A 26107-nucleotide genomic window follows, 5' to 3' on the forward strand; every position below is an offset into this window, starting at 1 on the left:
TGAGCACCTTTCTCTCCTCTCTGCCGACGTACTCGCTCACTCACCTCCCTCCTTGGCACCATGACCACCTGCAGCCGCCAGTTCACCTCCGGCTCCATGAAGGGCTCCTGTGGCCTTGGCTCCAGCCGCATGTCCTCTGTCCTGGCTGGAGGGTCCTGCCGGGCCCCCAGCGCCTTCGGGGGCATGTCTGTCTCCTCCTCCCGCTACTCCTCCGGGGGAGCCTGTGGGCTCGGGGGCGGCTATGGCGGTGGCTTCAGCAGTGGTAGCAGCTTTGGTGGAGCCCTGGGTAGTGGCTTTGGAGGAGGATATGGTGGCGGCTTTGGTGCCGGCTTCGGCGGCGGCTTTGGTGCTGGTTTCGGTGGCGGCGATGGCGGCCTCCTCTCTGGCAACGAGAAGTTCACCATGCAGAACCTCAATGACCGCCTGGCCTCCTACCTGGACAAGGTGCGTGCCCTGGAGGAGGCCAACGCCGACCTGGAGGTCAAGATCCGCGACTGGTACCAGAGGCAGCGGCCCAGTGAGACCAAGGACTACAGCCCCTACTTCAAGACCATTGAGGACCTGAGGAACAAGGTGGGTGGGCCAGGCGGGAGGCTCTGGCGGGGGAGCATCGGGAGAGGTCATGGCTGCAGTGGCCCTTAGGAATCTGCTTGCTAGCATCTCCCTTTCACAGACTGAATCTGGCCTGGGGGGAGTGGCCAAGGTCCCCTCAGAGACTTGGTGGCAGAGGGCTCTTTTTCAGCATCTGAGCCCGACCTGGAACCCTGGCTCTTTTATTCCCTGCAAGCTTTCTTTGCACTGCGCCTTCAGCTTCTCTCAGCCTCGGGCCCAGGATGGGGAGATGGGAGAGGTGGGGAGCACCCCCTACACACCCAGCAGGCTGGCTGGGGGAGCATGCGGCCTGACCTGCAAGGCAGGCAACCCCCAAGTGTGGGGAGGCCCCTTTCACCCATCTGTGCTCCTCGCCTCTGAGCCCACCCTGCCCTTTCCCCGCCTCTGCAGATCATTGCTGCCACCATCGAGAACGCTCAGCCCATTCTGCAGATTGACAATGCCCGGCTGGCAGCTGATGACTTCAGGACCAAGTAAGCATCCCCGGGCTGAGGGCAGAGAGCAAAGGGAGGGGGCGAGAAGGGGGGCTGTCTATCCAGGAGGAGCAGAAGGCCTTGAGCCTCAGAAGCCTCACGGATGGAATGTGATGCCCTGACCTCTGTGCTGCCAGGTACGAGCACGAGCTGGCCCTGCGCCAGAGCGTGGAGGCCGACATCAACGGCCTGCGCAGGGTGCTGGATGAGCTGACCCTGGCCAGGGCCGACCTGGAGATGCAGATCGAGAGCCTGAAGGAGGAGCTGGCCTACCTGAGGAAGAACCACGAGGAGGTGAGGCTGCTGCTGGCCTTGTGGGTGGGAGGCAGGTTCAAGGGGCTGCTGAGGCACCTGGGGTCAGGAGAGGGGTCAGCTGAGCTGACTGCCTCTGGCCATCCCTTCCTAGGAGATGCTTGCCCTGCGGGGTCAGACTGGCGGGGATGTCAATGTGGAGATGGACGCTGCCCCTGGTGTGGACCTGAGCCGCATCCTGAACGAGATGCGAGACCAGTATGAGCAGATGGCAGAGAAGAACCGCAGGGACGCCGAGGCCTGGTTCCTGAGCAAGGTGAGGCCTGGGTCCTCAGCCCTCCGGCAGGACTTCCCCGCTGGGGGCCGGGGAGCGCCTGGAGTGCCTCACATCTTCTGCTCTTTCTCCTGTCTCAGACCGAGGAGCTGAACAAAGAAGTGGCCTCCAACAGCGAACTAGTGCAGAGCAGCCGCAGCGAGGTGACCGAACTCCGCAGGGTGCTCCAGGGCCTGGAGATTGAACTGCAGTCCCAGCTCAGCATGGTAAGAAAAAGCGAGCACAGCCCCAACCCCCAAGTCACCAGTAATGGCCACCAAGCCCTCAACACTGCCACAACAACCGTTCCAAGTCTCTTTCCCCAAGAGTGGGATGGAGGGATCATTGTACCCATTTTATAGGTGGAGAAGTTAAGGCCCAGAATGGTAATTTTCTCTCTGTTTTCTGGCCATCAGTAGCTGAACTGGGATCAAAATCCATGTACCTCACAGAAAATACACCAGAGACCTGGAGAAACAGCAGTAACCACCACTGATGACTCTTTCTCTCTCTCTCTCTCTCTCTCTCTCTCTCCCATCTACAGAAAGCATCCTTGGAGGGCAGCCTGGAGGAGACCAAAGGCCGCTACTGCATGCAGCTGTCCCAGATCCAGGGGCTGATCGGCAGCGTGGAGGAGCAGCTGGCCCAGCTGCGCTGTGAGATGGAGCAGCAGAGCCAGGAGTATCAGATCCTGCTGGACGTGAAGACACGGCTAGAGCAGGAGATCGCCACCTACCGCAGCCTGCTGGAGGGCGAGGACTCCCAGTGAGTGGCTGTCCCCTGTCCCCCCAGTTCTGTCCCATAAACCCTTCTGCCCCGTGCTGCTCCCAGCATCTCTAACTGCCCTATCTTTTCTCTCCCACAGTCTCTCCTCCTCTCAATTCTCGTCCAGCCAATCCTATTCCCGAGATGGTAAGGCTTCCGAGGGTCCCGGGCACTTGAGAGCCTCCAGCCCTCCCTCCCCGCTGTGCGGGACCAGCTGAGCTGCCAGAGCCTTTCTCACCTCTTCTCTCCTCTCCCACAGCCTCCTCCTCCTCCTCCGGCCGCCAGACCCGGCCCATCCTCAAGGAGCAGGGCTCGTCAAGCTTCAGCCAGGGCCAGAACCCCAAGATCTGAGCTGCCTCTGCCAGAGCCTCTGGCCCACCCGCTGGCCTCAGCTCCGGAAGGCCTGGGTCCGGCCCCTCTTCTCCCAGCGCAGGTCCCAGCTATCTCCCCCGTCCCCCTCCCCCGCAGCTGGTGATGGGCTAATAAAGCTGACTTTCTGGTTGATGCAAACCTGTGTGGTCTCTGTTCTTGAAACGCTGGGAGGGGAGTTGAAGGTGCTTCCTAGGAACCTTCTGGGACCTCACAGCCCAAGGAATGCCGGAAAGACCAAAGCTCCGAAGAGTTTGTAGGGTCTTCCTGGCAGACTCCGTGCCATCGGGAAGTGGGGGTGAGATACAGGACGGGAAGGAGTCACCCATGTTGACAGACATCATGTGAGGTGTTTTACGGAGGTTCCTTCCTTACACCTTCCCAGCAACTCTGTGACCCGGGTGTGGTCAGGCCCATGTTGGAATGGAGACAACCCTGGGATTCAGAGAGGTTAAGTGACTGGCATGAAGTCACGCAGATACTAAGTAGCACGGCTGCGGGCACACCCAGGGCTGTCTGGTGACAAAACCCATGCCTTTCCTTCATACCACCCTACCTCATCATAGACTCCAAAGCGTGAGCTCTTAGCCCTACCTCCGGCTCCTCACTCCTGCACACCATGATTTTTGTGTTGGATGGTGGAAGGCTGAGCCTTCTGCCTGGGGGATGGTGTCCGTGGCTCAAACCTTTCTCCTCCCAACGTACTGCTCCTCATCACCCCCATACTCCCCTCCTTTCCCGCAGGCCCCCTCAGCCCATAAAGTTCACGCTGATGAGTCCCCTAGGAAGCATCTGACCACTCATACCTGCCCCTTCGTTCCCCGTGTCACCGCCGCATTCAACCCTGCTTCCTCTCTCCCTAGAAGTGACCACTTGCTGCCCATCTCTCCCACTCCCACTTCTGCCCAATGACCCTTCTCACAAGAGTGTGGTCAAGACCAGGAACAAGGAGGTGGTCAGGCCGGCTTTGCCTGACCACTGGTGCTGCTCCCTCTCCCCTCCGATGCTTGGCCCTCCCTTCTCCACCTGCTTTGGTTCTGTCCTGCCCTTCTGCTCGGTACCCATGACTCAGCCATACCTGACCGGCTGTGACGTGTCACACCTTGCACTTGCCATGGGTGCCTTCCATATTTAAAATTTTTAATTCAAAAACGTCAGTTAGTATGTGTAACATAATGCAATCTTTTATAAAAAGGCCATCCCAGTTTGTGTCACAGAACTCCTTCACCCCTCCCTCTTTCTTAGCTGTTACTTTTGGCATTTGCCTCCTCATTTTTGACAACAAGCCTCTACTGCGGTTCTTTGATTTTGTCAGTTTTGATGTTGAGTGCTGATGTCCTGCTGTAAAGGCGGGGACTGACTTAACTCTCTTATGCAGGGTTGTCTCTTCCCACTTCTTCCTTACTTCCCTTCTTCCCATCCTCTTGATATACTCATATTTTCATTACATAAGTGTTTAATGTTTACATTATTATGACTATTAAATATTATTCAGAATCAAATCATATTTTATATTACATTTTATTTCCTTGGAGTAAAGATCTCTTTCTCAATTTGTTTAGGTTTTCTACGTCCCTACCACTAACTTATTCTCGCATTCCCTGCTGGAAGCATGTGTGATGTGCTGAACGCTGCCTATTCCATCAATTTCATCTTTTCAAAGATGTCCCTCCTGGAGCCTCCTGTCCTCCTGCTTCGGTCTGTCTGGGTGCTCTCTGGGCCTGCTGTCACCCGAGAATCTCCCTTCACCATGATCTTGGCTGTCCCTTGTTCTGTGCTGTGTCCCTTGTTTCCTGGGTCCCACGTCTTCCTTTTTCTTTTTATTTTCCCTTCATTTTACTGAAGTACATTCTCTAGTAGTTTCTGAGAAAGGATTCCTAGACTTTTATGTCTAAAAATATGGTTAGTTTACCCTCACTCCCCTCATCCTTGACTGACAGTTTGGCTGGGTATAGAATTCTAGCCTGAAAATAATTTTTGCTCAGTATTTGGAAGGTACTGTCACACTGTCTCCCGGCATCTCTCAATAGTGTTGCTATTAAGTCTAATGCTGATTGATTATAGATTCTTGGTACTATCCCATTCCCACCCCTTCCCCTAGAACTTTTGGGTTTTTCTCTCTCTGTCTAGCAGGCTGAACTATCACATGCTCTCTCTTGATGTGGCTGTGTTTTCACCCTCTGGATCGCGTTCTAAGCAGAATCTTTTAATGTGGAAACCCGTGCTCTTCAGTTCTGGGAAATTTTCTTGAATATTCATTTGATGTTTGGTGTCCTCCCTCATTTTCCTCTCTTTCTGAAACTCTTCCTTTGCTCTGCAGCTCACTCCAGTTTCTATCTGGCCTGTCCTTTCTTTTTACTGGCTTTCTGAGGTTTTCCAAAATTTTTGCCATCTAATTTTATTATTTAGAGTTTAAAAAATATGATATATATTTAAAATATTTTATTTGTTTATTTTTAGACAGACGGGAAGGGAGGGAGAAAGAGAAACAGAGAAACATTGATGTGAGAGAGAAATATCAATCAATTGCCTCTTGCACGCCCCCGACCACGGACCTGGCCTGCAACCCAGGCATGTGCTCTGACTGGGAATTCAGCTGGCAACCTTTTAGCCTGCAGGATGATACCCAACCCATTGAGCCACACCAGCCTGGGCTAATATATATTTTTAATGCCCTATAACTCTGGATACTTTTTTAAAATATATAGTTTATTGATTATGCTATTACAGTTGTTCCATTTTTTCCCTCCCTGTTATTTCCCTCCACCCTGCACCACCCCACCCCCCAGCATTCCCCCCACCTTAGTTCATGTCCATGGGTTATACATGTAAACTTCGGCTTCTTTTTCCTATACTATTCTTAAAGTGCCCCTGTCTACTTTGTACCTACTATTTATGCTATTTATTCCCTGTACCTTTTCCCCCATTCTTTCCCTTCCCTCTCCCCTCTGTTTTACTGTTCATAGTTTTTGATCTTCTTCTTTTTCTTAGATAAGTCCCTTTAACATTTCATATAATAAGGGCTTGGTGATGATGAACTCCTTTAACTTGATCTTGTCTGGGAAGCACTTTATCTGCCCTTCCATTCTAAATGATAGCTTTGCTGGAGAGAATAATCTTGGAAGTAGGTCTTTGCTTTTCATGACTTTGAAAACTTCTTGCCAGCCCCTTCTTGCTTGCAAGGTTTCTTTTGAGAAATCATCTGATAATCTTATGGGAACTCCTTTGTAGGTAACTGTCTCCTTTTCTCTTGCTGCTTTTAAGATTCTCTCCTTATCTTTAATCTTGGGTAATGTAATTACGATGTGCCTTGTTGTGTGCTTCCTTGGGTCCAACTTCTTTGGGACTCTCTGAGCTTCATGGATCTCCTGGAAATCTATTTCCTTCGCCAGATTGGGGAAGTTCTCCTTTGTTATTTTTTTAAATAAGTTTTCAATTTTTTGCTCTTCCTCTTCTCCTTTTGGCACTCCTATGATTTGGATGTTGGATCAGTTAAAGTTGTCCCAGAGGTTCCTAAGCCTCTCCTCATTTTTTTGAATTCTTTTTTCTTCATTATGTTCTGGTTCAATGTTTATCTCTTCCTTCTGCTCCCAGTCGTTGATTTGAGTCCAGGTTTCCTTCACTTCACCGTTGGTTCCCTGTATATTTTTCTTTATTTCACTTTGCATAGACTTTGCTTTTTCCTCCATTTTGCCACCATACTTAACCAATTCAGTGAGCATCCAGGTTACCAGTGTTTTGAACTGTGCATCTGATAGATTGGCTATCTGTTCATCACTTAGTTCTATTTTTGGAGCTTTGATCTGTTCTTTTATTTGGGCCACATTTCTTTGTCTCAGCGTGCCAGTTAAGTTGGGAGGGGCGGAGCCTTAGGTATTCCCCAGGGCGGGGCAACCCAGGTCGCTGCACTGTGACGCTGTGTGGGGGAGGGGCCGGAGAGGGCACAATGCAGTTGCTCGGCTCTCAGTGGCTTTTAGTGACTTTCCATGCTACCCACAAGCAAACTGGGCCTGTGTGGTGCTGATTCCCAGGTGTGTGGGTTCCTGTACATTCTAGGACCCCGTGGGTCTCTCCAACCGACTTTCCTGTGAAGCTGGGAGTTTCTCCTGCTGCTGTAACCCCCACAGGTTTTTAACGCCAGAGGTTCCGAGGCTTGCTTTTCCCGCACTGCAACCCTGGGTTGCGTGGTCTGTCTCGCTCCCCTGCTGTTCCTCCGGTTTATTTGCATCCAAGTGTAGGACCTCCCGGTCTGCCAGCTGCAGCCTCACCTGCCTGGTCCTTCAGCCACCACCTTGCCGTGGGTCATCCCCTCCTCAGCTGCCCGTCTCTGCCCATCGTCCTGGTCTGAATGAATGTTTCTTCTTTAGCTCCTTGGTTGTCAGGCTTCCAAGTAGTTCGATTTTCGGGCAATTTTGGTTATTTTTTTGTTTTTAAATTTGTTGTTGTCCTCTTTTTGGTTGAGCGAGGAGGCAAAGTGTATCTACCTATGCCTCCATCTTGGCTGGAAGTCCTTGTTTTCTCTCTGGATACTTTTTTAATAGTCTCTTATTCTTTTGTCAAGATGGAGTAGTTTCTTTTATCTCTCTGAGCCTATTAATAATGGCTTTAATAATTCTTCTATTTAGTATATAAAACATAACTACAATTGCACAGAATGTCTATACAGTTTTGCATTCAGTTTTTATTAATTTTATAAAAGAAGCACTTCCACATGTTATTAAAAATGTTATATAGTAGTCCCTCCTTATCTGTGGGGAATACATTCCAAGACCTGCCTCCGCCCCGTAGAAGCCTGAAACCATGGATTGTTCCAAGCCCTATATATGTTATGTTTTTCTCCCAGAAACACATCCTACAATAAAGTTTGCAACTTCTCTTCGGTGCATGTGAATTGCCAGCATCACTACCGTTGTGCTTTGGGGCCGTTATTAAGTAAAATAAGGGTGACTTGAACATAAGCACTGAAATACCACGACAGTCCATCTAATAGCTGAGACGATGGGTAATGTGTGCAGAGTGGATACATTGGACAAAAAAATGATTCGTGTCCAGGCAGGACAGCGTGGGTTGGCATGAGATTTTATCACGCCAGTTAGAATAGCGCAAGGCCTAAAACTTCCGAATTATTTATTCCGGAAACTTTTCCATTTAAAATTTTCAGACCACAGTTGACCGTGGGTAGCTGACACCATGGAAAGTGAAACTGAAAGTTAAGGGGAGGCCACTGCATCGTCAATGCTGTTTGTATTTTCTTTTTTGGTTGCCGTTTAAAATAAAGCAGAAATGAACATCTTTCCTCATAAAGCTTTTACAGATATTTTGCATCATTTCTTTAGGTTACATGCCCAGAAGAATAGTGACTAGGTGAGAAGATACTGGTTGCTCTAAGGTTCTTGAGTAGCGTTGCCAAATTGATTTAACGAGAAGTTGTATCGACATACATATTTTGCCAGCGGGGAATGGGAGTGCCTATTTCAAAACATGCTCACCAACTTCGAGTATTTTCTTTTAAAATTAAATCTCTTTTGTAAATGGATTCATCTGTCACATTTAAGGCCAAAGTTCTAGAAGGACCCTTCCACTGAGATGTAGCGCAGGCCTGGGTTACTAAAACCTCCTCAGCTGGGGCGCTGCTCATGAGTCTTTCAGTGACGAGATGCTGAAGCAGAGTATGTACACCACCCTCTGCCGGGACGTGGGGAGAGATTTTATCAAAGCTCTTCCTGCTGGTGTCTTCAGGCGCACTCATCAGCAGACCCCTGGGAAGCTCTGTGAGAAAGGCGTCTGTTTCACAGATGGGGAAGCTGAGGTCCCAAATAATGAAGGGGGAGAAAAACTTCCTTGGGGTCTCCCAGTTAGTAAAACTTGAGAGAAGGGACCTCATTTCTCCTGTTTGTTGCTGGATCCTGTAGACGTAAAGCGTGAATCCCTTTAAAGAAGAACATTATCAAAACAGAAATGTGAGTTTGTTCTTCCCTAAGGGAACCAGCTTTTCCTCTCAGAAATGCCTTGCTGCCTGGATTGATCGAACGACGATTCAAGACCCAAATCAGACTGCATTTTGCTCTCGACTGCATCCCCACTTCCTAATATCCTGCTGCTGGGTTGGGGAGGTTGAGTGCTCTGAATGTTCCTTGTAACTTGTCTACTTTGAACACACCCTCGGATTCTTCATACTTGACTTAGTGTCGAAGTTTGTGAAATATTGTTTTAGTTAACTGCATAAAGTGTGAAAACAATGGCTAGAGTGGGACTTAATGACAGCCTGTGCAGTGTACCTGCTGATGTAAATGCATCGGTGGTAAGCTCGTAAGGTTTTGCTTTCTTTGGGCCCATTGTTTCTGAGCTCTATAAAAAGCACAGAGTATGTCTTGTGTCTGAGATAAGGGATTCCTTACGTTTGCCTTCCCACTGCTGTAGTTTGTTTAAGACCTGCCGGCTCCCTGACACGTAACCACGTACGAAGCTTTCTGTTTTGCCTGTTCCCACAACCCTTAGACAGCACCCAGCCTGTAAGAGACGCTCGGTAAAGGTTTGTCACGTCAAACCATGGGACTCGTGTAGAAGCCTCTGCTCTTTCTGGGCTCCACAAAACCTTCTCAGAAACAAATTTCTTGAGAACAGGCGTCTTTGGATTCCAGGTGTGTCTGGTTATGGTAAAAGGCAGCCATCATGGCAGGTGCTGATGAACTGCCATGGAAGAGAAAGCAAGTGTCTTCATGAGCCGTGGTTGGGCAGAGTCCAGTCCGCGAGAGCCGAGGCACTGGGCAAGTGGAGCTCTTCGCTGGGCCTTCCGGATAAACTGGTCACCACCACGGGCTGATGTAGCTTTGCATCCTCTCTTCTCCAATCGCCCAGGACTCCTGAAGGGCTTAGAGCAGATCAAGAGGTGTTAAAGCAAAGATGGCTATTTAGGAGGGTCCGTTTCTGACTTGGCTCCCTGTTAAAAACGCATTGCTGGGATCCAAAAGTCCCTATCTTTCCTGTGATCATTGCATTGTTACACACAAAACATTGTCCTGGCAGGTGTGGCTCAGTGAGCTGAGTGCCGGCCTGTGAACCAAAGGGTTGCCAGTTTGGTTCCCAGTCTGGGCACATGCCTGGATTGCGGGCCAGGTCCCCAGTAGGGGGTGTGCGAGAGGCAACCACACATTGATGTTTCCCTTTCTTTCTCCCTCCTTTCCCTGTCTTAAAAAAAAACAAAAAACCAAAAAAACAGATATGTTTTGGTCCTTCCAGCTTTAATCTGCCATACAAATAGTGTGACAACATAAATGGAAATATAAAAAATAAAAACATTCCTCCATTGTTCTGTGCCTAAGGTCTTCATTCTCCCAGGTTCCTTTCTGACCTTATTATGTGTGGGTGCATGGCAAAGGTGATTTTCAGATCCTTAAGGGGTTTCATTATTAAATGAACAGGTTCACAGAAACAAAAGATCGGTATAAAAAGACATATGTGCAATTATTTATATGTGGCTGAAAGTGGAAAACAAAGTGACTACCTGTTAGTAGTGCACGGTCAAATAAATAGAGATCCAGTCATACTGTAAAATATTCAGTAGCCATCACGGTCAATAGACTGGCGCTATGTCAGATGACAAGAAGAGGTTCCTGAAGGTACTGAGGGAAGGGAGATGCATGAAGCAGAAAGGCACATGTAGTTTACTGATCTCACATGTGTGATAAAATAAAAACCAGTCCCCCATTTATGCAAACGTGTGCGTGTGTGTATAATTATATGAGCACCAAAAATATGAAAGGGTAGTTGTGAAGTTCGTAGCATGGGTTACTTTGGGGGTAGGGCGAGAGGCTGATGTAGGTGAGCGGGAAGTAGGAGGGAAGAGGGGGATCCCCAAGAAATAAGAAAGGAAAGAAAGAGTACACACATGTTTATACATATGCATAAAATTGTGTATGTGTCTACATGAACAAAGAAAATAAACAAAAAACCTATAACCAAAAAATCAGTTACTTTCTTGAATATCACATTAACTTCCTGGTCAAAAACGTAATGCACACACGAATATGCCGAGCTGTCAGTTTCATATTGCTAAGTAATAGATTTTTTATCATCCTAACAATTTTTAAGTATGCAGTTCAATAGTGTCGAATATATTCACATTGTTGTACAACAGACTCTAGAACTTTTTCATCTTGCAAGATTAAAACTCTATACCTATTAAATACTAATTCCCTCTTTTTTCCCGAGTCCTTGCTAACCAGCTTCCTACTTTCTGTTTCTCTGATTTTGGCTGCTTTAGGTACTTCCTCTGGTGGAATCATACAGTCTTTTGTCCTTTTTGTGACTGGATTATTTCACTTAGCACATAATGTCTTTCAGGTTTATCCATGTTGATTAGCATGTGATGCCATAGATTTTAATTCACTTTTTATTTAGATAATAATGTGACTACACAAGCCAAAAGTGATAACCACAAGAAAAGAACTAAAGCTGAAGTAGGGGGGGTCACAGTCCCTTGCAGAAGGTAGTGTGGCACAGTGGAGGGGGGCAGGAGGCCACCCTGGGTTTGAACTCCAAGCACCATGTTGGGCCGAGTCCTTTGCTTCTCTGCGTCTCAGTTCCTCTTCTGTAACTTTAGGGTATTAGTATGTACCTGAGAGGGTTCATGAGAGGATTAAAGGAGATAAAAGGTAGATAAAGCACTCAGTAGGCACCCAATAAATGCTTGCTCACTCTTTCCCTCTCCCTTTGACAGTTTTTGAAGCAGGCTGATCTGTTATTACCTCATTTGATTCCTGCAGCCAGGCTGGGGACAGACCCCTCCACCCCCGACCCTCTGCCAAGACTCCTAGCTGTTGCCTCGGACGAACGGCATCATCCCATTTTACAGGTGTGGAAACTTGGGTGCAGGGAGGTTGAGTGACTTGCTCAAGAACGCATAACTAGTAGGTGAGGTGTCAGAACACCCTACCCCCATGCCACCTCCAAGCAGATCTTCTAGATGAGCAGACCCCTGGCCTGGAGCCTAGAGAACTCAGCCCATGTCCACGTAGAGGCTGCTCGGGGCCAGGTGTGCTGGGCTGGGGGGCAGGCGCAGGGTGGGGGCTGCAGTGATCACTGACTTACGGCACCTGGGCAGGGAATGGCACTCTTTGTCCTCCTCCTAGTGGTGCCTCAGGGGTGTGCAGGGCGGGCTGTGCTCACCAAGGCCAGGCCCCTTGCTTGGCTGACACTTCCCCCACCCCCTCATCTGCCCGCCCCCCTGCTACCCGGCGCCCCACCCCCCCAGCCCCGCAGGTGAGGCAGTGGGGCGTTTACATCATGCAAGTGTGAAATGCTGCTAATCAGGGCTTGATTGATTGTCTAGACTTGAGAAGGGTTAGATATCTACATTTTAAGAAAAAAATGTTCAGAATACTGCCGCTTAATCTTAAAAGTGTGCCCTGTCGGTAGTCAGTGCACTGTGAATAGAAAAAAAAAATGTAAGAAAATACTGGAAATCTCCTTTCAGTTTTTGAAATCTGCTCGCTGATTCAGTATGGAAGTCACTCATATCACTGAGTGAACGACTGAATTTAGGGCAAGGGCCTTTGTTGTTTCACTGTTATCTTACTCCTCAACATAAACACACATTCCAATGAACTTATGTCAGAACTACACTTGTTTGTTAATTGCAGCTTTAGGTTGCAAGAGTTGGGCAAGGTCCAGGACACAAAGTTTGGCAAAAATCAAGGAGCGCATCCTATGAGAATCAATGGAATTCATGGAATTTGCAATGAAGATGCTTCTTAGTATTTGTAAATTGAGTGCTGCACATCTCTTATGTTATTTATGCAAAATTTATGATAAAATTGTATATATATAATGTATATACAGGGTCTGGCACAAATAACACCCCCTTTTTATTATAAAATCGTAAGAATGTAATTTTGTACGAATGTAATTTTGTACGAATGTAAAATTGTAAGAACATAACAATATCACACTCGAGCACACCGTATGACATTTTAGGTAACATGTTCGAATTAAAACTATAAATTATTCCACCCATATTACTACCCTACCAACCACACTCAAGCAAGCATTACTTCTGTCAGATTCCTGTATATTCCCTCAGCCCCCTTGGGTTAAATATTTACCAGCATACCACTGGTTTTTACAGTTTCAGCTCAAAAACTCAGGTGCTTCTGTGTGGGTTCCAGAAGCAGACTCTCAGACAAAAATTCAAGTGCAAGAAGTGTTTTGGGTGGTGTCTTGTGAAACAGCATACGGGCGCAGGTAGGTGAGACAGGAAGGGAAGGAAGTTAACATGAGGTGTGTTATCAAGCAGGTGAACACTGTGGACATCTGTAGTTTCATCCTGCTGGGGGACCCCAAGAGACAGAGAGAGACACAGCGCTCAACCTCAGAATGGGGACCCTGTGGCGGCTCCATGCCTTCCCCCTCACACCCATCTGTTGGGCTGACTTCCTCAGCAGGGCTCCCGGGCCTGCCCGTTCCCGTAGACTCCACCCCGGCCAGGCCCTCGGAGACTCACGGGCTCATCACCTCAGCCCTGCTGGCCTCAGCAGCTCTCCCGAGGCCTCCCGCCTTTTCTCGTCACTCCAACGCCCCAGCGCGTTCCCGGACTCCTCTTTGTTCTTCATCTCTGTCTTTGCCTGACTTTTGATACCTGTTCTCCATGGGAGCTCACCCCTGCCTCTCATTGGTCAGGCTCTTGGGATTGATTTAAGTGTTTTTTTTTTTTTAACCAAACAGTTTACTCTGTGCCTAACACCATGCTGGCCACTTGCCATGAATTACTCACTCCTGTCCATGACCCTGCTGGGTAGAAACTGATACTATATCCACTTGTTGTGAAATGGGCTCGGAGGGCTGCCGTGGCTTGACCAAGGTCACATGGCTACTGAGGCCCAGATGGGAGCCCTCTCTCACCGACTTGGGAAGCCCTGTTGCTTCCTGGATGCCACGTGGTGTCAGCCTGGGGGAAGGGTTTTGCTGTGTGAAGCTGAATCTGCTCCCCAACCTCTGATGGTGGAAATCGCCCCTTTTCTCTCTGGAACTCCCAGGACCCCTCTCCTGTCTCTGCCCGGGAGCTCAGGACTCCTGACGCAGCCCTTCTGCCTCTCGGTTGCTGACTTTCCTCGAGTTCCCACAGCCACACCCCTGCCTGGGAATGCCCTCTCCCCACTCCACCCACTCAGGGCTCTTCCTTCTTTCAAAACCTGAGTTAAACGTAACATTTCCAAGAAGCCTTTCATGGGCTACCCACCCCACCTGGCGGCTCCTCGGCCCAAGGAGCTGAGAAGCCTCTGGGCTCATTTGTCCTCTCTCATCAGACCGGACATTTCCGAGGACAAGCGCTGTGTCTCCACCACCAGACCCGGTAATTACAGAAAATTAACGCACCGAGCTCCTCCTGAAGGAGAGGCACTTTGTGGCCCTCGGAAGCACTGCAGTAAGCTACCGGAGGCGCGCACGGACCACAGAAGCACGGCTGTTTTCACCCCGCATGTTCTCATCTGGCCTGTTCTCATCATGCCCCCAGGCTGCGTGCGTTAAACATTTTGCACTTTCAAAGCAGGTTCTGCTGTGTGACTTTGGACAAACCCCTTCCCCTCTCTGGGCCTCAGTTTCCTAATTTATAGAGTTTAGAGGCTGGTCTAGATGACCATGGAGACCCTTTTTGTCTCTGTCTTTTGGGGACCCTCTAGCAGGGAAGGGACCTGTCATTGGAAAGTGAGGCTCACAGCTAGGCAGAGCTGGCATGGAACCCTGGCTGAGCAGCTTCCTTGCTGTGGACTTTGGGGGTTTCCTCAGCCTCTGACGCGTCTACATCGGAAACACCGGGTGGTAGATCCCTGTTCCGTCGGCTTCCACAGCTGGCAGGCTCAGACGAGACCAGGGACACTGAAACGCCTGGCTCGGCCCACCGGTTGTGTCAGCCCATGCTCTCTCACAAGGACACTTGGCGCAGATGGGCCAGCTGGTCTGGGAACGTGGCGGGTGGCAGAGGTTTCTAGGGGAAAGGGGACCAGGGCCTTGGGGAAGAGCTTCAGGCTCCGGACCGCCTCCCACGCTGGCACCCCTGCCTGCCAGCCTCCTCCTGGCCCCTGCTAGTCCTGCCTTTCCCGTGGCAGAGGCTGAGGCCCAGGTCAGCTCAGCCCCTAGCCCATTGTCTCTACAAGTGACAGCCCTCAGCTCTGGGAGGCTTTACCCTGACTGTACGCAGGTGGCTGGGACTTGGCGGGGAGACGGGTGAACAAAGTGGGCTGGGAAGGGGAGGGTGTGAAGGGACAGGGGAGGAAAGGCAAGGGGTTCAGGACTCAGCCAGGAGGAGAGAGGTCCACCCTGGGCAGACCCTGGGAGTCTGAGGATCGCAAGATGGGCTCCAGCTGGTCCCTTGTCTGTGAGCCTCTTTAGGCTTCAGATTTCCTACCTGTGACATGGGGAGGACCCTGACTCTCCCTTCCTTTTCCCTGAGGCTTGTTGGGGCCTGGAAAAAGACTAGATATCCGTGAATAGAGAAGCATGGTGTTTCTTCAAGGGCAGCCTGCATGGGAATATCTCAGGGCACAAGAGGGGTTCGAAGAACCCAGTCTGACTTTGGGGCTGGACAAGAGAGGAGGAAAGAGTTCTTCTTTAAGCCTGGACACCCTTACCCCCCCAGTCTCCCCCGAGAGCCCCTCTAGAGTCCAGACAAGTAAGGCTCTTGGGCATCAAGCTCCTTCCCTCCACCAGTGGGTGTAAAAACTAGTGGGTGAAAGTTGAAGGAACAATGAGATAATCGTGTAGTCTCAAAGTATTTTCTCGAGGTATTTTTGATTTCAATGGGGAAAATAGTAACATGACAGTGGAGAAACCTAGCAAACACTATCTTATCCATGAACAACGTTAACATCACCAGCCAATAAGACACATCAACGCGTGACTTAGGCTCCTAAGGAAGACCCACCATCGTTTCTGTGGTTTTTCTTGCCAAAGCGCATAACCTCAATCTGATGATGAGAAAATATCAGAAAAACCCAAACTGAGGGATATTCTACAAAATAAGCGACCAGTGTTCTTCAGAAATGTCAAGGTCGTGAAAGACAGGGGCTGCCACATATGGGAGGAGACTAAGGAGACAGGACAGCTATCGGGCGGTGGCGTCCAGGAGTGAAGCCTGCAACAGAAAAGGGTCAGTGACGGAGACACAGACTGGTGGCATTTGAACACAGCTTGTGGCTCAGTATTAATTTTCTGGTTTTGATCATGTGCAGTGTTCATGTGACATGACTCTCTTAGGGGAAGCTGGGTGAAGAGGGCACATGAACTCTTTACTACTTTCACAACTTTTTCTGGAAGTCTAGAATTAGTTCAAAAATAAAAAAATTAAGTAAATTAAAAAGAGGCCTCTTTCCCAGAGCAGTTGTCTGTTGGTGAAGGAGCCAGGGAAACGGGGGGTGGGGTGGGGTGGGGCGTGTGGCCCAGAGGCCTGAGGGTAGCCTGCAACCGGCCGCCCCTGCCCCGGGGCCCTCATGTTCTGGGAGCGAAAAGCTGCTCCCAGAAGCCTCCTGGGTTGGCCTCGCTCACCTGTTAGCACAGCCGTCTCTTTGTTTCTACTGCCTTTGCCACACGGATACTTGCCAATCTGTTAGATGGTGTAGTGGGTTGAATAGTGTCCTCCTCAAATGCATGTCCACCAGGAACCCCAGAATATGACCTTATTAGAAAATTGAGTCTTTGCAGATGTAATTGTGGTAAGAATTGAGATGAGCTCACTCTGGGTCAGAGGGGGCATTAAATCCAATGAGTGTCCTTATCAGAGATAGGAAGGGACACAGAGCCCTGACTGGTGTGGCTCTTTGGGTTGGGCATCGTCCCACAAAGCGAAAGGTCACTGGTTCAATTCCTGGTCAGGGCACTTGCCTAGGTTGCGAGCCAGGTCCCCGGTTGGGGGCATATAGGAGGCAGTTCATTGATGTTTCTCTTGTACATCAATGTTTCTCTCTCTCTCCTTCTCCCTCCTTCCCCTTCTCTCTAAAAATAAATAAAGAAAGAAAATCTTTAAAAAAAAGAAAGAAAAGAAAAGGAACAGAGAGTCAGAGATGAAGGCTATGTGAAGGCAGATGCAGAGGTTGGAGTGTAGCTCCCGCAAACCAAGGAAGCAAGGAGCCACCGGAAGCCCAGAAGAGGCCAGGCGGCGCTCTCCCCTAGCACCTGCGGGGCAGTGCGACCTGCCAACACCTGGATTCCGGTCTTCTGGCCTCCAGAACTGTGAGAAAATAACGTTCTGTTGCTTTAAGCCACCCAATTTGTGGTACTTTGTTACAGCAGCCCCAGAGAATACATATGAATTGCCTTTTTCTTATGTTTGTTCATATCTTAAGTAACTTCGAGGTGTATCCTCTCTTCCTTCAGGGTGGGGGCTGCCTACGGGCAGGAACAGTCTCTCCCATTAGCTTGGGCTCCAAGGGCATTGGCTGTACCTCCCTCCTCAGACCGGCCTGTTCTGAGGTCCCCTTCTTCCTTAGGATCCCACCCCCTGGCTCCCTGCCTGGTCCTCGGCACACAATGCGGGCTCTGTGGGGGGCTGCCTGGCGCAGTGGCTTCTCTGTTTGGGCTGGCATGGGTCCTCCCGCAGGCGGGTGCAGGGAGGCTCGCCAACCACAAGTGGCACTGCCCCAGGCTCCTCCATCACGCCTCCCTCCCGCCAGCCGGAGGAGGGTCAGGTAAGGGCACCCACTCAAAGCCTGCCTAGGAGCCCAGCGGAGGGGGGGTGCTCCAGGCTCCCACATCATCCCCCTCATCCCCCGAACCCCCGCTGCCCCAGAAAGCTGTCTCTCCTCAAAACGTCACGAGCGCCAGGCCGGGCCATTGGCGCCTAGTTCCCCGTCTGCAGGGGAAGACAGCTGGCCTCAGGATCCGAGTTGGGGTTATAATCCCGGATTGGGGAGAGATCCGACTTGCATTCCACGTCGAGGTGCTAGGGTCTGTGGGGGCGGGGAAGGCTGGCAAAGGGCTCTCCTTGGACTGTGTGCATGAATTTATATGCCATTGGTTCCCCAGCCTCTTTATCTTTTGGAATTCCCCTCGGAGGAGGGTAAGGAGGGAGCCTATTCTGGGTGCCATGAATTAAGGCGGGGAGGAAGGAGACCTTTTCCTGTGTCCCGTGCTCTGGGGAGCCTCCCGTGTCTCCCTGCAGCGGAGAGAGACAGGGTGATGGGCTCGGCACCCACCCTGGCTCCCCGGGTCCCGTTTTTCTCTGGTGAGCACCCCTCCCCACACCCTAACCCACGACTGACAGCAACATGCCTCCTGATAAAAGCGTTTGTCCCTCAGCCAAAGGCCCTGCGCCCTCTCACTGGGCAATTACAAGGCTGGGCCGGGGTAGAAGACCGTTCCGTGGAGGGAGATTAGGAGTGTCTGTCAGGGGTGGGGCTGTGGCTTACTCACATCCTTGTGAGTTCTCTGTGCTGCCGCAGATCTGGGGAGCCCACAGGCTCCGGTGTTTGTCTCAGGTTGTCTTGTGAGCTCCTAAGCTGGGCTGGGGGTGGGGGCAGCTCCCTGAGGTGCGCTTTGATGGTGGCAAGGGTGGGGGGAAAGGGAGGCTCCCTTTCTCTCCTGGGAGCAGTTGATCCTCAGAAGAACGTTGGAGCCTCCAGCAGGGGCTGTTGGGGCCTGTCCGGGGAGACGGGACGTGTCAGGCAGACCCAGACACGACCGCATTCCTCTCGACATGCCCGCAGGGTCTGTGAGGCTGAGGGGCTGGCGGGAAGGCGGGTGCGGCTGGAGGGGGTGCCTTTGGAGGTTGTCTGGGAGCCAAGGGAGAGCTGAGGTCCTTTAGGCAGAACAAAAATGGACCCCTGAAAACATCCCCTGGCCCTCAAAGCCTTCGCGGTCAGGGACCCTCGAGTCCACTCCTAGGTGCCTGTATTCTCTCCTGCCTGCCCCCAGAAAGGCCCTGGGCCAGGTCCACAGGGCGCTTTCATAGTGGTACCTGAGCCAGCCCCTCCCACCAGCGCTGTCTCGGGAGCCTGAGAGCACCCCGGGGGCTGGGAGACAAAGGCCCTGCCAGGCCCGTCCAGGGGTGCCGTCCCAACCCCAGGGAGCCCAGACTGGGCTACAACAGTGCCAACCAGCTTCATGTCACCCTCAGCGTATAAAACCCTTCCATGTGCATCGCCGTGTTGGCTTTGAGGAGCTGACTCTGCAGTAGGCAGGGTGGGTGGTGTTTGCTCCCACTGTACAGATGAACAAACTGAGGCTCAGAGAAGTGTCTGATCCTGGGGTGCAAGGAGTAAATGGCAGGGCTCCCTGGCTGCCTGCTCTTGCCTGGCGTCTCTGCTGTGCCTGCGATGCCCCCGGCCTTTGGCCTGTCGGAGCAGCCAGCACCATGGGCCTGTCCACAGGTGTGTGGAGGCTCTTAAGAGTGTGTGCCTGGGGTTGGGAGGGCTGCCTGGCTCCCCCTTCAATGGGGTGTCAGGGTGGAAGCCTGAAGCGCCCGACTGGCTGGCTGGGCATGGTTCAGGGATGTGGCAGGTCCTTGGCACAGTCCAGCCTGTCAGACCTGGGAGGGCACCAAACTTCCTTGTCTCTTTTTGTAAATGACAATGCTGAGGGGGCAGTTCTGTGCTCGACGGGACCTTGCTGTGCTGGTGTTCCTCCAGGCAGGTGCCGCCTTGAGTTGTGGACTCTCTCAAAGAGGACGAAGTCTCACGTACTTAAGGGCCACCCGGCTTATGGCGCAGGGGCCCTGCTCCCTGCCGCCGCCGGAGCCCAGCACGCAGGCTCCTGAGGGCCACAGCTCCCCGGCTGAAGGGAAAGTGTAGCCTGCAGGCCCGCGCCTTCTCGTGTGAACCACGCCCAGCAGGACAAGAACCCAGAACACCCCAAACAATGAGTTTCCAGTAAAATATGATAGACATGACAAGGCAGAGGAGAGGAGGGATCTGGCTGGGAGCTGCTGTTGGCCCGTGGGTGAGGACAGCCAAGGAGAACAGAGAGTGCCAGGCCCGCCCCCTACTCATGACTATAAAACACCTGCGTCCCTTTCCAACTTACCTGAGCACCTTTCTCACCTCTCTGCTGACACGCTCGCTCACTCACCTCCCTCCTTGGCACCATGACCACCTGCAGCCGCCAGTTCACCTCTTCCGGCTCCATGAAGGGCTCCTGTGGCATTGGCGGGGGCTCCAGCCGCATGTCCTCTGTCCTGGCTGGAGGGTCCTGCCGGGCCTCCAGCGGCTTCGGGGGCATGTCGGTCTCCTCCTCCCGCTATTCGTCTGGAGGCGGCTACGGGCTCGGGGGCGGCCATGGTGGCGGCTTCAGCAGCAGCAGCTTTGGCGGAGCCCTGGGTAGTGGCTTTGGAGGAGGATATGGTGGTGGCTATGGCGGTGGCTACGGCGGTGGCTTCGGCAGTGGCTTCGGTGGTGGCTTCGGTGGTGGCTTCGGTGGTGGCTTGGGTGGCGGCGATGGTGGGCTCGTGGTGGGCAGTGAGAAGGTGGCCATGCAGAACCTCAACGACCGCCTGGCCTCCTACCTGGACAAGGTGCGCGCCCTGGAGGAGGCCAACGCCGACCTGGAGGTCAAGATCCGCGACTGGTACCAGAGGCAGCGGCCCGCTGAGACCAAGGACTACAGCCCCTACTTCAAGACCATCGAGGACCTGAGGAACAAGGTGGGTGAGCCAGGCAGCGGGTGTCGTTCCAGCTACCTGACTCCGGAACAGTAGATGCCTCAGGCCACTGGCACCTTTAGATTTCTAGGACAGATGTCTTCCTCTGGCTCTGGATGCCCCCAACAAAGCTGGCCAGTAGAGGACGTTCTCCCTCCACCCTCATGCTCATGCCCTCTTGGGCTTCAAATCTTCAGATCCCGGGAGACCAGGAGATCTTACCCTTGCATATTATGGAGGAAGAAACTGAAGCTTTGTGTGGCACTGTGACCTGCCCAAGAGCTCACAGCCGAGGCTTGAACGCTTGCGCTCCACCTGCCAGCATAGGAGACAGCTACCTGTTCTCCAGCACAGGGGAGGAGCGAGGCTGTAACGGGACCCAGCTAGACGCCCAAACCGCTCATTAGCTCATTAGTCTGGGCTGTGGCGGCTGCCGCCCATGAGCTCTGGCACCCGCCGGCCCTCCCCACAGCCAGGCGGGCCCGGAAATCCCACAGAGACAGTGGCAGCCCACCTTAGGTGCCCTTGTGCCCTTGTGGGAAGGATCCTGGGGGGCTTTTGTCATCTGACCCCAGGCCCAAACTACCCCCAAGGGCCCTTCCTCTTTTCTCATCCCCTGAGCCACCTGGCTCTCATCTTTTGTGAAAGCTCCACCTGAGGTCCCGGGCTCTGTGGGCCTGAAAAGGGATGTCCGTGCCTGCAGAGAGGACCGGCAGGCCGGCTTGCACAGGGACGGGGTTCAGATGGAGAGCTGGGTCTCATCTAAGGCCACGTAAAGCCTCGAGAGTCTCCTCGGGTTTTGCAGCAAGTCAGTGGTAAAACCAGGACCAGAACTCAAGAGCTCTTGATTCTAAGACCAGGACTCTTTCTTACCCTCTCTGTTGACCACAAGTCAGCAAAGTCCTGGGTCACGGTGGGATGCCTGGAGGCTCCCCTCGAGGCTGTTGCAGAGAAGGCTTGTGGGAGGAGGGGGACTCAGGCCAGGGCATGAAAGCAAGGGCCTAGTGCCAGCTGCGGTGGAGCCCGGCTAGCGATGTCCATTTGACCGATGGCCTGTGCCCTTTCTGTTGCAGATCCTTACGGCCACCGTGGACAATGCTAATGTCGTCCTGCAGATTGACAATGCCCGCCTGGCCGCAGACGACTTCCGCACCAAGTGAGTTTGCAGTGGCGGCCCGAAGTGTCCAGTCTCCCCAGGCAGGGACAAATTTGGAGCAGTGTGCCCTAAACAGAGCTGACATGCACCAGGGTGGCTGTGTGAAAACCCATGAGGGTGCTTATTAAAAGCATGAGATTCTTGGACCCCACCCTTGGAGTCCTGATTCAGTTATCTTAACAGGCCACCTGGGTGATTCTGACCCACAGCCATGTTTGGGAGACACTGAGGGAGGGGCACCCTCCACTTCCCCATGTGCCTCTGAAGTCCGGGAGGCAGTCACGTTTGGAGGCCTTGAGTGTTATTGTTGTCCGAAGCTAGAACCATCTCCCTTCCCTGAGTTCTGTAGCATGATACACTGCCTCACTCCCTGTCACCTCCTACCCCCACCCCAGGAATGTTCAGATGTGAGCAATCAATGGGTGCTGTGCCCAACCTCGGCATTTTCAAGATTGGCTCCCTAAACCACGCACAGTGTGCCAGCTATGGGAAGAAGCTGCAGGGGGAAGAGAACAAAGCCTTCAGTGTGGTCAGGATAGGAATCTCATTCCTTTGCTTTCGGGTCATTCCAGGTACGAGACGGAGCTGACCCTGCGCATGAGCGTGGAGGCCGACATCAACGGCCTGCGCAGGGTGCTGGACGAGCTGACCCTGGCCAGGGCCGACCTGGAGATGCAGATCGAGAGCCTGAAGGAGGAGCTGGCCTACCTGAGGAAGAACCACGAGGAGGTGAGAGCTGAATGGGAAAGCCAGCGCAGAAGATTAGCTGGGAGGGAGGAGACGGAATTGAGACGGTGAGGGCAATGTTCAGGCCAGAAACGCCTCTGACGGGGGAACCCCACTCAGCTGCCATAGTGAGGCTGCCATTGTGGACTGTTCTTTGGTTGTGCAGGAGATGAATTCCATGCGAGGCCAGGTGGGTGGAGATGTCAATGTGGAGATGGACGCCGCCCCCGGCGTGGACCTGAGCCGCATCCTGAACGAGATGCGCGACCAGTACGAGAAGATAGCGGAGAAGAACCGCAAGGACGCCGAGGACTGGTTCTTCAGCAAGGTGGGTGTCATTCAGAGGGGAAGAGACCCAGGAGATCTGCTTCCCAGAAATTTCCAGAAAGAGTGATGTTTTCTTCTCTGTAGACAGAGGAGCTGAACCGTGAGGTGGCCACCAACAGCGAGCTGGTGCAGAGCGGCAAGAGCGAGATCTCCGAGCTCCGGCGCACCGTGCAGAACCTGGAGATCGAATTGCAGTCCCAGCTCAGCATGGTAGGGGCACTCTCAGTCCTGGGGTGGGCCCAGATCTAAGAGGGAGAGAACGACCAACTCATTGATCCCTCATCCTCTTTCTCTCCCTCACAGAAAGCATCCCTGGAGAACAGTCTAGAGGAAACCAAAGGCCGCTACTGCATGCAGCTGGCCCAGATCCAGGAGATGATCGGCAGTCTCGAGGAGCAGCTGGCCCAGCTGCGCTGCGACATGGAGCAGCAGAACCATGAGTACAAGATCTTGCTGGATGTGAAGACGCGGCTGGAACAGGAGATCGCCACCTACCGCCGTCTGCTGGAGGGCGAGGACGCCCAGTGAGTGCCCTGCCCTCCCTTCCAGCACAGCCCCTCACCATTCACTCACTGCCCCCCCCCCCCCGCTGTGGTTAACGATCTTGCCCTTTTCTGTCTTCACAGCCTCTCCTCCTCCCAGTTCTCCTCTGGCTCTCAGTCATCCAGAGATGGTAAGACCTTCCTCCTCATCCAGCCTCAGGACCACCCCTGGTTTCCCAGCAGGTCTAGGGTGTTGGATAGAGGCTTCTTGAAGGGTTGAGCTAGAGTTTTCTCACTGAGTATCCATTAGAAACCATTTTCTGAATGCTGCTTAGGGCTAGGAGCTGGTGGCTCCCACTTCTTACTTTTGCTACCCAGTATCTGTGGCAGACCTCACGGTTCTGGTGGTCAGCACCATGGACAGGACCCTACAGGGCTCTGTGGGCCATAGGTCAATCTGGACTGAGCCAGTTCCATCTGAATTCTTAGGAAGGTCTGGTCTCAGGACACAGGCTCTGTCCCTGACCTTAGGGAGCTCTGATCTGAGAGAAATATGCTGATCGTATCAGTACGGGTTCAAGAGCAGCAAATGAAGAGGGATCCAGGAGAAAGGCCAGCAGGGAGACAGTTCATTTAATCCCTCTCTGCTTCTTGGCCTTCCTGCTTCTTATTTCTTCATTGCTTGTTCACCGCTGCTGACACCTTCTCTTCCCTATTCCCCAGTGTCCTCCAGTCGCCAGATCCGCACCAAGGTCGTGGATGTCCACGATGGCAAAGTGGTGTCCACCCACGAGCAGGTCATTCGCTCCAAGAACTAAGGCTGCTCAGCATTGCTCAGGCCTAGGAAGCACCTCCCCCCACCCTGGGGGGTCTCCCTGGGGGATCCCCTCTCACGAACCCCCTGCCCCGCAAGCAGTTCACACCTGAGCCCAGCCTCACCCTTGCCCCCTCCTGGCATTCAATAAAGCTTCATTATCTGAGTTGCACAACTCCCGCCTCTGCCTGGTCATTGTCAGTAGGTGGGGAGAAAGCGGGGGAAGCGTCTTTTTGAAACTCATCATAGCATCTGGCTATCGCCTCTGGGACTGGGAGAAAGGGCCTGGGAGAGGATTGGGCTCAGGTCCCAGGATGACTTTCATCATCTCCAAAGATACAGACAGAAGGAAGGGTGCACCGGGTCATGTGTGGTGTCTCTCAGGGCGTGGAGGCATGGGCATTCATTCACTTACTCGCTCACTCATTCATTTATCCATTCATCCATTCATTCTCCAGATATCATTGAGTATCTCTCATGTGCCAGGCATTGTGCTAGGGATTATCATTAGGGATTCCTTTGAGAATATATTGAAGCTGTAGATCTCCTCTTTTCATCTTTCAATAAGCCTACCCACATTTGTATACAATTCAAGGGGTTTGTGGGTCCCTAAAGCTCTTCAGTGGAAGTCTGTGAACCCAGTAAGAACTCATGCTCTCCTGAGAATTTTGCTTCCTTTCATCCCACCTTCTCTGGCCTCCAGAGCTGAGTCTGAATCCTGACTGCTTCTAGTTAACAGAAAACAAGTTGATTATCATCTCAAGCCTCCGTTTCCACATCTGAAAAGTGGGCAGAGTGGCAGTCCCTTCCTCGTGGGCTTGCTGCGAGGATTTCCTGGAAGAGTGCGCGTGAGGTCCCTAGCACAGGACCTGGCACAGTACAGGCTGCGGGCACTCTGTGTGAGCGACACTCGGTCAGCTCCCTCTTGTGCGCAGTGACTCTCTGCCCATGATAAGGCCATTTTTAGAGGCTTTGGGGACAGACTAAGTGGTTTCTAACCCTGGCTCTCTTCTGCCTTAGTTCTGTGATCTTGGAGAGCCTCAGTTTCCCGCTTATCCAGGAAGCATGAATGCTGCTTCTGGGTGTTGATATGAGAATCCAAGAAGTGATTACACATTAAGAGCCAAGGTTGTAGAAGCCTCCTCTAGTGGGGAGCGTCCTTCCCCTCTTTGGGGGGCTGGAGAAGGAGGGGCAAAGGGAGGACTTCACTTGAGTGAATAGCAAAGATTCCAGACGTGGGTAGGGCTCACTGCCCCAAGCTAGGAAAGAGTTGCCTGAATGAAGCTTCTAGGCAGAGCCAAGGGTGGGACTGGGGTTAAAGATGGATGTAGTCTTTGAGGGCAAAGGGGCTCAAAGCCTGAGTTTTGGAATCAGACATCCTTGGTTGGAGTCTCGGTTCCTATACTGACTAGCCTAGAACAGTTTGGGCAAAATCCCCTGTTAAAAAATGGGGAATAAATCCCTTAATACATAAGGCTGATGGAGGATTAGATGATCTCATGCAGGCAACGAGTTTAGTATTGTGATTGGCACATAGTTGGTGCTCTGTAAATGGTTGCTTAAGAGGGTGAGTTATTAGGAAAATGAATGAAGCGATATTGGTTTCTCATGACCCCATCTTTACTCTAGGGGAAGGAAGTCTGCTTTGTGTCCCTGAAACTCCTGGATGTCTTTTTACCTGAGCTTTGGCATTAAGAAAGCATGTTCTGGGGTGATCTGGGTGAGGGGTGGGCCATTCCAGAGGTGAATGACTGGAGTTTTGTGTGTTTGGAGGGACAACTTAAGGAGGAGGGAGGTTGGAAGGCACTCCCTCAGAGAGTGGGTGGGGATGGTTTTGTGACCCGAGGGGTGATAGGACCCTGGAGGAGGGGTTGCATGACTCCCCAGGGATGCTGGACCCCGGGGACCAGCATTCCTAGTTGGGCATTGAGCTCAAGGGTAGCATGGCCTCTGGGGAGTGGCCCACATTTGGGAGGCCTCGCAGGGCTGGACGGAGAGTGAAACATCAGCAGTCACAGTGAGCCCTGAGCCGAGGCTGCTCTGCACTGCATAACAACCCCTGGACACTACTCTGCCCTGGCGGTGGTGCCAGATTAGAATTTCCACCCCCAAAGGAGATCTGCTTTAGGAGATTATAGTGACCTACGATTTCTTAGATGTGGGTGTGGCAGGGTGAGCTTCTCGGCCTCCTGAAT

The 26107-nt window shown here is 52.2% G+C and overlaps 2 protein-coding genes across 2 annotated transcripts; both read left to right on the top strand.

Annotated features, from left to right (window-relative positions):
• Positions 1-60: 60 nt before the first annotated feature.
• On the top strand, positions 61-2419 carry LOC129087006 (keratin, type I cytoskeletal 16). Its single transcript, XM_054593776.1, has 6 exons — positions 61-573; positions 1003-1085; positions 1223-1379; positions 1492-1653; positions 1752-1877; positions 2195-2419. The coding sequence occupies exons 1-6, from the start codon at positions 61-63 to the stop codon at positions 2417-2419; spliced, it is 1266 nt and encodes a 421-aa protein (XP_054449751.1).
• Positions 2420-19855: 17436 nt separating this feature from the next.
• Positions 19856-24063, top strand: LOC129086986 (keratin, type I cytoskeletal 14). The gene is made up of 8 exons (XM_054593746.1): positions 19856-20410; positions 21481-21563; positions 22136-22292; positions 22456-22617; positions 22701-22826; positions 22920-23140; positions 23243-23289; positions 23822-24063. The coding sequence occupies exons 1-8, from the start codon at positions 19856-19858 to the stop codon at positions 23914-23916; spliced, it is 1446 nt and encodes a 481-aa protein (XP_054449721.1). The 3' UTR covers positions 23917-24063.
• Positions 24064-26107: the final 2044 nt, after the last annotated feature.

Source organism: Pteronotus mesoamericanus, unplaced genomic scaffold, assembly GCF_021234165.1.
Source record: "Pteronotus mesoamericanus isolate MK-2021 breed Mesoamerican mustached bat unplaced genomic scaffold, CSHL_Meso_final scaffold_476, whole genome shotgun sequence".
Classification (NCBI taxonomy): Eukaryota; Metazoa; Chordata; class Mammalia; order Chiroptera; family Mormoopidae; genus Pteronotus; species Pteronotus mesoamericanus.